Source organism: Serinus canaria, chromosome 2, assembly GCF_022539315.1.
Source record: "Serinus canaria isolate serCan28SL12 chromosome 2, serCan2020, whole genome shotgun sequence".
Classification (NCBI taxonomy): Eukaryota; Metazoa; Chordata; class Aves; order Passeriformes; family Fringillidae; genus Serinus; species Serinus canaria.
This window is the reverse complement of record NC_066315.1, coordinates 20,212,963-20,224,743: the sequence shown is the minus strand read 5'-3', so window position 1 is coordinate 20,224,743 and position 11,781 is coordinate 20,212,963. Positions and strand designations below refer to the sequence as shown.

General features: G+C 36.4%; 1 protein-coding gene across 1 annotated transcript in view; it reads left to right on the top strand.

The window, feature by feature from the left end:
- The first annotated feature begins 639 nt into the window (after positions 1-639).
- The window catches only part of SLC39A12 (solute carrier family 39 member 12), a 32,123-nt gene continuing 20,981 nt past the window's right edge, over positions 640-11,781 (top strand). The window contains exons 1-4 of the mRNA XM_018909363.3: positions 640-909; positions 4,274-4,555; positions 7,088-7,295; positions 9,107-9,309. Coding sequence (XP_018764908.1) covers positions 640-909; positions 4,274-4,555; positions 7,088-7,295; positions 9,107-9,309 — 963 coding nt within the window. The remainder of the gene's footprint in view (positions 910-4,273; positions 4,556-7,087; positions 7,296-9,106; positions 9,310-11,781) is intronic.

Here is an 11,781-nt window from a genome sequence, read left to right as displayed (position 1 = left end):
CTTCCATCTGAGTAGCAATCACAAATTTTTAAGTACATCCTGTTCCTTCTTTCTTTGTGCAGTATAGCTGGAGTTTAGTGATGTTGGTAAAGTGTTTTGACAATATAACATACTTCATATTATTGCTATGTAATGTAATTACTGCACATTCAAAATAGTATTAGACAAGCAATGTTTATTTACAGCTATTTTTGTTACTAAAAACCTGTTTTCATGATGAAATAAAAGCAAAAGCCATGCTATTTTCCTATTCTTACTGAAAAGAATCAGTAGAGAATGGAATAACATAACACTGAAATGAAAGCCATAGACTTTATTTTTAAGAAGAGGGAAGGGCACTTTGAGACAACCGCTTATTGGTAATTCTAAAGAAGTTTTGAGGCCACGGTTGTCTTAGTTTCCTGCTGTTCTGTGCTGTAAAGTCCTTACAGGCTCCCTGTTGTTCAAAAACAGCTTGTCACTGCAAATCAGCTTAGCCGACCAATTAATAAATCCTTTCGAACATATTGCATTTGCACTAATTAAAGGGTTGGGTTTTTTCCCCTTTACCATTCAGATTCTTCAGGTTTCCAGTTTAAGCTGTGCAGCGCAAACAGCAATCCAACATTCAGTGCAGATCACGCACTGCAGGAAGAGGAGATGTGTTTTCTGACCAAGCATCCAGCTCTTGGGGTGGTATGTTCTGCTTTCATATTCAGCCTGCTCATTGCAGAAGGACAGCCTGGGGAAGAGCATGGGCAGGATGGCAGCAATCCTCCCAGCAGAGGCTCTCTGGTGGAAGTTTTACGCATTCTCTCAGCTGAAAACACTGAGCTCCACATGAACCACTCACGAGAACTGGTCAAAATGTTACTGGAGAGAGCTGAATGCCCACTGCGGACTTATGGCATGCAAGAGGATTGTAATCTGGTTAGTGCTTCAATTAATGAGGGATATCTTTACAGGATCATCAGTGAGTTCTAACATTTGTTTGAGTGATACTGTCCTGAATACGATACCTAAACATGTAAAAAACTTCTTGTTGCAGCAAAAATGTTTGTCCCTGCTTTGTTTCATTTTGATTATTATTTATTGTTTGAGCTCATGAAGAGATATTCCAAACATGACAGACATTTTTTTTAAAGTTCCCAAGTGTTTGTTTTCCAGCACAAGTTTTTCTGCTGATACCAGGTATAACAATTGAAGCATGAGCTTGAATTTTGGGCACAGGATTTCCACCGTGGAAAGACATAGGTAAACACCGGGGACCAGTTCTGCCACTTTTTTTGTTGTTGTTCTGGGTTTTACTTCATAAAAATAACACCCAGACAGGATTGTCTCAGATTTATGTGCCACTTCACTGAAATATTCAAGATTAAGGGGAGGGTTTTGTAAGCAGTTCAGGTCAAGGAAAATGAAAGGCAGAACAATGAATCTACAAATCCAAATTGAAACTGGAAGTAGTCCAGGGTACAGTTGCACAGAGGGATTGGTTGACTATTTGAGCACATTTTCTGAACTCAGTCCTGATTCAATGGAGAAAGGACAGGGACAGTGTTACTGGGGCAACTTGGCTAAAAGGGACGACAAAGGGCTTGGTCAGCCTTGGCTTTCATTACTCTGGCTCTGGCACTGTTCAGTGACCTACATACAGCAGTGTCACTTTATACCACACTTAAGAAGATGGTCTGAAAGGTGAATGTTTTTACAAGGTGCTGTTTTCAGCAATCTGCCAAGCCAATGAAGTGGGAATCTTTTTATCCTGTGCAGTAGACAGCTGCTCACTTTATTGACCCTTTCTAAAAAGGTCCCATTTTTCATATGAACCCAAATGTGAAGTGTCATACATAAATATTGTAGGTGCATGTCATTACCTAAATGGATTATTTTTTATGAAGGAGATTATTCACACACGGGCAATGAATATGCATCAGATACAGGCCCAGACTGAAAATTAACAACATAATAAACATGGCTATATACTCCTCCCAAACTACACAAAACAGGGACTAAGTTTTTGTTTGTCTTTTTATTTTTCTTCTCTATTGGCATGGCTTTTTCTTGTATTTGTGAAATATTTCTGGAGAGCTTGCTGGTATCCTTGGATGGACAAAATCTAAAGGAAATTTAGCTGGGGCTTATTTTGGTCGGTATGGCTATTCTGTTCAGGCTTCATCTTGGAAATTTTTTATAGGAAGACTTTGAGGACTTTCACCATTTTCAGTATTCCTCAGTGTCATCTGAGTCAGACACACTGCATGCATGCAACAGGGTTTCTGTGCCAGCACCACAGGCACGTGGTGTTTTGTAGGAAATCCTTGAGAGAGACGTGGCATTTTCAGTCACATGGTGCCCACGTGGTACTGTGCTAAAATCTTCCATGATGATTTAACAAGATTTGGTAAACCAAAAACTGTGCAAGAACCACTATCCTTCAGGTTCATAAAAATTTGAAACAGAATGCCCCACTTTATATTAGCAATTTCTTCCTCATACTTGTTTGGAATGGCTAATTCATTTCAGATTCAATTTCCCTTCTAAATCCAGGATTGGTTTATACCACATAACTTTTTTTTCAGATTTTATTATTTTTATTTTTATGATATCTCTAATGGGCATTTAAAAGCGGTGAAGTTTAACACTTTCTTTAGACCCTCTTCTGGTTTGTTGTTACGTAGTGGCCCTAAGACTCTTTGGGAAGGGGCTGGCAGCTGTTGAATGGCATCTGACATTTCTTTATCTCCTAAGCAAACAGAAGTCATATATTTCTTGCATTGGTAAGCAATTTTTTTTTGGAGCTTCTAGCCACCTAAAGAAAAGAAACCCAGACTTCAGTGCCAAAGTTCTGGGCTTCTTTTTTGTTTAGCTTTTCTAAATCAAGGACAGATGGCTACTCCTGTAAAAATATTAGCAGCAGCAAAAAAAACCTCAAACTAAAAAACAAACAAAAAAAACCCCGACCTAATGACTAACAACTTTATATTCTCTTAATATTGCTTCAAGGGTTACTCACCATGGGCTACCCATATACTATGGAGTAACTGCATCTTTTACAATGCATCTGCTTCCTTCTGATTAGCAATTTTCTTTTCAGTCATCTTCCCTGCAAGAGCAAACAATGGGCTCACTGATTGCAATTTATCCTCAGTGGATTTTAAAATCTTACAGAAATCTTTGAAAGTCTTCCGCTTCGTGCCATATGTTTATTGTATTACTACTGAGTGTTCATAAAGGCTGGATGACTGACTTGAGGTCTTTGGGACAGAAAAGAGAATAGACTCCTCCTAGTCGAAAGAGTAATTCTCAGAGACTGCATTAGGAAAAGTTAAAGACCTTAATAAGCAATGAAGGCAGGAGAGGACACAGTAAACCTGTAATCTAGTTTATTTATGTATATTAATAGTTAATTTGGCTATTAATACCTACAGTTTCACACATATTAAAAATCTGTGCTCAGACATAAAGCCTGCACAGGGTAAAGATGTAATTTCAGTCCCTCTTGAAATGGATTTGAAGGACTAAATGGGGTTGAGACCTTGTGCTGGCTCTCTGCACTGGATCTCATTGTTGCAGTTAACAGAATTCATTGAGAAACTTAAAAATAGCTGTGTGATTACAGGCTCAATTATGTCTCTCAGCAGTGCATTGAATATGGTATAATTTCTGTTTACATACCCTCAATTAACTACAGTTCAGCAACTGTTTTTATCTTATAATGTAAACACATATAGAATGCACAGATGAAAATATGAATAAGCCTACCCCTTATCTAATATATTCGTAAGCAGAAGTGTAATTGGCTGAAGCCAGTGGAAGGGTTTCGCTCTCTACAATGATTGATCAGATTTATTCCTAATTGTAGGGAATATCAAACCACTAAATCATAGAATTACGGGATAGAATTTTAGAATGGTTTGACTTTGAAAGGACCTTAAAGATCACATAAAAAAAAGTGATCTTTAAGGTCCCTTAAAGTTCCATTCCCCCTACCATGAGCAGAGGCACTCCCAATAGACGAGGTTGCTTGAAGTGCCCTATCTAGGACACTTGACTTTCCTTAAAAATAAAAGGGGCTCTGGAAAAAACCCCATGGTGTGATCTTGCAACCATAGAACTCTGAAGAATTACCTGCACCCTCCTCATGCCATTCCGTCAGCCTGCATTTGCAAAGTTTTGAGTTTGATGCCTTAAATATAGAACTTGTGTTCTCCCGTTGTCTGTTCTATCTGTATTTGCAGATGCCTGGCAGGGTGTCACTTGAGTTGAATTACCACTTATTTTTATTTCTTTGCAGTGCCTTGAACCAGATTCTTTGTTACTGATAGCTGGAGGAGATTTAGAAGACCATCTCAATGAAGAAGTATTTGAGAGAATTTCTCTTATTCTTCTCTACTACATTCTTCATCGTAGAGATATGTGTTCTTCAGAATTCAGCTTGAGTGATAAGGATTATAAATTTTACCTACAGAGTATGCTTAGTTTAAGACATGATGAAGACTGTTATTATTTTTCACGGAATGAAACTGAAGATATTTTAGCTGCAGTAAGGCAACATTTTAAAACTTCTGAAAACCAGGTAAAGAAAACATATGTAAAAATAACTTCATCTTTATTACAGGTATAATACCTTTATGCAAGTACAGAGACTATGCCAGTACCAGAGTCCTCCAGAAGACTGGAAGGTGGAAGTGTCGGAGCACAGGCTGAACACTGGGGTTGTGTTGTATGTGCTGCTTAATGTTTTTCTTTGGGTTGTTTCTGGCATGTGACACTTCCACAGGGTCTGCTGAGAAGTGGTTGGTGAAATACTGCACTTTAGGGACCATTCCTAATGGGTAATTTAGATGCAGTTGCTCTGCTTAGGGCAGATGGAAAAGAGCACAGCTGTGTAGATGCAATATCTTGCGCTTGGCTCCAAGGACAGAAAATACTTTCTCATTTCTGATATTTGTTAGCATGGATACACTACCAGTGATCAGTGAGATCTATTTGAGATAGATCTATCTATAAGGATCTATTTGAGATCCTTATCTCAAATAGGATGTATAAAATAATAGAATAATATGATAGAGTTCAAAGCTGAAGTATTTCAATGCTATAAAGCAGAACAGATCCATTACTGGCTGGTATAGGAGAAATAATGAATTCTTTTGCTGTGATGAAATCCCTGCCAGGTTCTACACTTCCATGTCTATCCAAAGCTGGGAATGAGGAATCTGTCCAAAGACATGATGGCTTCCTTCAGTAGGAGCCCATTTGTGATTAATTATCTATCAGCATAGATATGCCTTGTAGAAAGATTGTTAAAGATAAGCTTAAATTTAAAGTTGAAAAAAAAAGCATAATGAGGATTTTCAGCTAAGATCATAATTTCTAAGTCAGGGAACATGCTGTGAGTTTTCTCACTGCTGTTTAGAATTCCTTATTTCAAATAGGATCTATAAAATAATAGAATAATATACTGGAGTTCAAAGTCAAAGAAGAAACTTCCTTCTAATGGGCAATAAAACCAGTTTTAGCCAGTCTTGATAACTCCTAAAGTACAGGTAGACCTCCTGTTTGTAGCTCCTTAGATCTGTTCAATGTATTGAGTTAAATTTGGTTTATACAAAGCTCAAATTTTTCATTTAATTAGATTTTAACTTACAGCATGGTGTCATAAGGTTTTCTGCTCAAACAGAAGATGGGTAGGAGACCTGGCTGTGTCCAGAATGTTGAGAGCCTCCAGTTCCTCTCTCTGTCTTCTTTGAGTGGTCATTTCCCACCATAAATTATTCATTGACCAGTACTTTTGGTTCTGAGTCTTGGTGAACGTGCCGATTTCCAAGGACTCCAATGGTATCTGAGCAACTGTAAAGAGGCATTGGTGGGTATTTGGAATGTCAAGATAGACTAGCAGCCCATAAAATGCTTTACTGAGGGTTCTGTTTGTTTATGCTGGCAGTATAACCAGTTGTCAAGCCTGTCCAGTAACTGAGACTTCATTCACTGACTTGAGGGAAAAGAGGTTTCTTTTATGAAAGGTACACAAAACATAATAGCATAATACTTGGAATCACAACACTTGAGTTGTGGAAAAAGGCCAATGGTGCAGGGTAGTCATAGAAGAAAAGCCTTTTTAGTGGCTCTTTATATGTTTTGGTTTCACAGAAAATATTCTCTTTTTCAGCCACAGCCCCTTATGTCTTGTTTGAAATGAGAGATTAAGTTTTGGGTTGTGAAAATTTTAACGTATGGTGAATGAGCAGGAAAAGAAATGGCAGCCTCCTAAGTGTTTATGGTCTACATAAGGAGAGATGAGCATGTATGAAATTAATGACTACTGTACTGGCTCATCTAACTTTTTAATTTTGCTAATACGACTTAGAAAAAAATTAAATTAATTTTTTTTTAATCTTTGTTGCTGTTTCATTCAAACCAAAATATTTGCAGTGAAAATAAACAAGAACGGAAAAAAGGGAAGAAAATATGAAAAGGGGGGATAAATTTCCAGGCAACTGAGAGAGTTTGCAGACCTCTACACACATGGATGTATGCCATTGACTACTGGTTTTATTTGGTCACCCAGCAGGAAAGTCACCCATTATCAGGAAAATCATTTCTTTCCATATTGTCCCCAGATAACTAATCCGTAAAAAACTATTGATTCCAATGAATAGAAGAGGAACTAAAAACATTTATAGAATTCTTTCTGAAGTTTGAGATGAATAGTTACAGTCTGTATTATTTGAGCCAATTTCTCATGCCTTAACTAAAATTCATCCCCTTTCTTCCACTTTCTAGAAGTAGATGTAGATGTAATTGAGGAGGACACTTGGAACAATAGAAACAGCAGTAAAATAACACAAAGCAAAAATAACCTGAATGAGGGACTGTACTTTTCCCCCATTAGACACTGAGTAAATGTTCAAGATTTTTAATTCTATGCCTGTTCTCCTGAAAATGTCCTTTGATTAGCTGTCCTGCTGGCAATTACAGCTTACATCTTAGCATTTTTTCTACTTTGGCTGTCTGTGAAATTGTTCTCCACAGTTTCTCCTCCTGTCACTTTGATTATTTAAATGGTGGTTAGCAGGGCTGTCTTCATGCTGTTTTCTCCTGATTTCAGTGTGTGGATGTGAGCACTCTGGAGAAAAATGCTGATATAATGGACAGAGATGGCGCTGATGAAAACACTCTTCCACGCCTGGCTGCTTTAATCCTTACTCTGGCTCTCCAAGGAGTCTGTATGGGGAAAGCAAGTTTGCCTTCCCCAGAATTCTTTATAAAATATATTTTTAATTCTCTAAATAGTACCACTGAGCTCCAAGTGACAGGTAAGCTTGAGTATGCAAAGTTAATTTTCTTCAAGAAAATTTATTACTGGACTTATCAGAAATGCTACTTAAACATAAATAAATAGAAGTATGGGAGTGATCTAACTGGTCCAAAAATAACAAAACAAAAAACCTGAAAAAAACAAAACAAATACCAAGCTCTCAGCAGCAGCAGCAGCAGCTATTAATTTCTGTAAAGGATTGTGCCTGCTTGGCAGTTTAAGATGCTACACCATCAATTCAGAGGCCTGGTATGGATTTAGAAGGTTGTTAAAAGACATCAACTTTTCCTTTTTTGTGGCAACTGCAAACAGCAACAGCTTACAAGCTTTTCAGAGCACTTTTAAAAAGTTACATTAAGTATGGGTTAAAACAGATTAAAAAGTTGAATTGAGCATAGGTAAAAAAAATTTAACATTCACAGGTTATGCAGAGGTACATTGAATCACAGAAATAAATACTAAAAATAGTAATCCTTAATCCTAAACTGGGGCTTATAGATTGTACTTACATACACGGGTTTGGCAGCAAATCCCTTCCTTTCAGATTGCCCAGCCAGATCTTGTAAAATAATTCTCACAAGAATGGATGGAGCCATCTCAGCACAGTGCTACTAAATAGCTATACATGGTGAAATCTGGGCTCCAGTGAAGATAACAGCAGGCCTGTATGCTTGGTGGTGTTGGTATGTCATTCAGAAAAACAAAAAATATTCTTAACCAGTTTGTTAGAGAGTAAGTCTATTTTACATCTAAGGTCATTATACTGTCCCTTTTAAATTTATTTAAGTTCTTAATAATAACTTCAGGAAAGAGTAAGAATCTGGAAGCATAGAAAAAAGAAAATTTTGTTTTACTACATTAAAAAAAAAAATATATACCTGCAAATATAGCTCCATTCAGATCTGTTTGTTTAAGTAGCCAAAAGAAAGTAGTGAAACATCTTACCAGAAACTTTTTTGTGAGATTTACCATTAAGATTACACCATTTGCATTTTCTGAGTAACAAGATTTAAAAAATAAAGGATTATCATATGGAAACATTCCCATTAATCTAAATTTCTTTCAAATTATTTTGAGGACCACTTTTTAATAGACAAAGTAAGGTTTACAGGAATTATCACTATGGCTTTATTTGAAAGTGCAGGGGTGAAGGAAGGTGATAAGGAAGAAAGGATAGGGCCTGCACCTCGAATAGCTGGGCATTCCATCATCAGAAGCACCCATTGCACCCCAGCTGTGTCATGAGGTGCATCTGTGCATGATCTCAGATTTGGATTAGGGATCCTGGCTCTCTCCTTCCTGTTTCAGTACGGTGAGCAGGCATGCTTTCCAAAGGAAAGAAAAAAATAACTGTCCTGTGCTGCACTTCTGAAGTGCAAGTACAGCTCATCATCCTGATAATTGATTTCAGGACACCCTATAGAGGATGTGTTTCCTGATCCAAATACCTGGCTGGGGCAGCTTAGTGTGGAGTTCCATTTACACAGGAAAATTTTAAGAAAAGTGAAGTTATTTAGAAATTACTAGATAACTTTGTCAGTGATGCTGATTAAATTAAAGATGAATTGCCTTCTAGTCACATCTGAGAGTGATATGTAAAGAGGGAAAGGCTGAGGATCTGGGTGTCTGGAATTTCCAGAGCTGTTAAGCAGAAATTGCCTCCAGTACCAAACTGAGAAAAGAGTATTAAAATGAGAAATTGAATCGATGTTGTAACAAACAAAAAGAAAAAAAATGTCTTTTAAATATTTTGTCTTTTAAGTGTGCATTTTCCCATGGTAACATAACCCTTCTCTAATTAATTACTAGAACTAGAACAACTACTCAGTGTGCTTAGAGCCAAAAAGACCTGCACTGTAAATGGACAATTTCACAGTCACAAAAGAAGACGTTACAGTTTGGGAATCAGAGATATTGGAAGAAGAAATACTCCAGTCAAAGGAAACCATACAAAAGGAGACTATCTGAAAGGCTATTTTGAAGATCGTGAAAGGAACACAGATTGGGACCAGGTTAATTTATTTTTATGTTATTATAATGTTGGTGACAGAATTTCACTGGCAGAAGTCTTAATTGATTTGCAAACCATGCAATATGTCTGAGGTAAAATGTATTCGTTTCAAAAAGGCATGTAGATACAGATGAAAACATATATTTATATAGCTATATGTGTTTAAATATTAATTGGGAAAAAAACCTTGTGGATGTTGAATGTGCAATTAAGGTCACTGGGAGGGGCTAACAATGGTTAGTGTTACCTGGAATCAGGGGTTTCTTCAAGACTCAGAGGAAAGGATTAACATGGCTTTGATGTTTTCTTACAGTTATTAGAGATTTCTTGGGTTTATGTCACAGAGTTTCTAGGATGCCTTAAGTAAGCTGATAGAAAGAGGGATTGTTTTGCACTAAGGAAAACAAAGTCAATTAAAGTTTCTCTGCTTTTAAAAGGCTTCTGTAAATTGAAGATTGGACATTTCCAAACTCTTTTCATAGCCATTTATGAAATCCAGAAGTCTTCTTTAGAAAGTAGAAAGGCTGTAAAACAGAACCTTAGGTACTCCAAAGTATCCCCTCTGAGAACTTTGAAGGACACTGGTTTATTGCAGGCAATTTTATCCTTATCCTAAGAATTTAAAAATAAATAAATTTTGTTTATGGCAATGATCAAGATGGTAACTGACTTCCATCCTGTAGACTGGGTATTATTCCACAGACCAAAAAAGAGACTTCAAAGCTATAATTGTATACATTTTGATGAATACATTTGAAATATATTCTTCAAAGAACACTTTTCTATTGTTTGCAACCCTTTATAATTTATATTAACTCAGTGGCAATGTTTCTTCTTGATTTTGGAGAACTGAGTGATGTGCAATTGACTTTTTCTGTGTGGTCATTTTATGATGGGGAGCTGAGACAAATTTCATCTGGTTAAATGCTATTCTGATAGATATTGATCTCTGTAATTATATTGCATTTGAAATGCATACTCTATCAGTACGTTTATTTCTTTGCAGCTGACCACAGAAAAGGATCATGCTGATCAGCATGATGAGGCTTTTAATGGGGTCTCAAAATAATCTTAAATTAAGGTCATTTTAAATGTGTTTCATATGGATTTTAAATTATGAAGGACAGAGATCAGTAGTGGTTCTATCTGTAAACGAAGTAAAATTCTCCAGCAATTGAAGTATTTTTAAAGCTCAGTTTTTTGATTTCTTGAACTTCTAAGACTGATTGTAACTCAACGGATAAGTGTGCAGGGGCATTATCTGAGTCTTAGGAGTCAACTGAGAGCCAAATATTCTGTATACATTAAAAAAATCACAAAGAAACATCTGGACAGAAGATAATTTCTCTTCTGGAATAATTCCTAGTTTCTAAGGGTTTTTTTTTTTCTATTTATGTTCTTTTTAGCTATGCCTATTTTCCTTTACATACTCCATTAGAACACTTCATGTTTCACTGCAGTGTTGCTAATTTTGTCTCTTAATAGGTTTTCTACCTCTGTGGTAGTCATTGTGCTTCATTAGTAGCCAATACAGCTACATACAGGACATTGACTTGTCTATGGCTTGTGTTTGCTAACTCCTTTAAGATCTGTAATTTAGTTTTTATATAGGAATAATTATTTGAAACATTACCACAAAAAAAGGTCACTGTTTTCTTTTGAAGTCATTATTGTCTCTACAATTAAAAATGTCTATAAAAAAAGTAAATAGCAAATGATCAATTAAGATAAATAATCTTAAATACCATTAAACTGTGTCATAACATCTATGTATTCGTTTATTCTTCCTCATTAAACAAACATGGATTTTGGAAACCCAAATCATCCATCCATCCATCCATCCATCCATCCATCCATCCATCCATCCATCCATCCATCCATCCATCCATCCATCCATCCATCCATCCAGTCTTTCACATGAAAATATGCAAAATGAATTTGCTTATTTCCTTGTTATCATCCTCCAGGATGATACATGCAGAGTTGCTTTTCTAATGGAGACACTTCTCTGCCTCCTTATGGTAAGAAGCTTCAAAGGCTGGGGCTTGCAAGTAGAAAAGATGCAGGTCCTCATGCCTTCATCTTACAAGAATATTTTACTAAACAGACTTTAATGCTATTTTTATGTAGGGGTGGAAAATTTATTTTTACAATTGATATTTTGCTTTTCCTTGAAAATTTGTGGTAATAAATTCTCATAGAAAATTCTTCTTCATTAAAATTTAGGTTCACAGTAATCCCATACCTCATCTTGTCTATTGTACTTTTCAAAAAAGGGCCACGTTCAAAGTCGGATCAGAAGGCCACGTTCAAAGGTTTCACAGAGTTATGTCCAGTCGAATTCTGAATATCTCCAAAACCAGAGATTTTACAGTCTTTGGGAAACCTGTACCAGTGCTTTATTGCTGTCATCTTGATGGCCTTATTTATTATAGCAAATTGGAGTTTTTTATTGCTGCACCTAATACCTTTC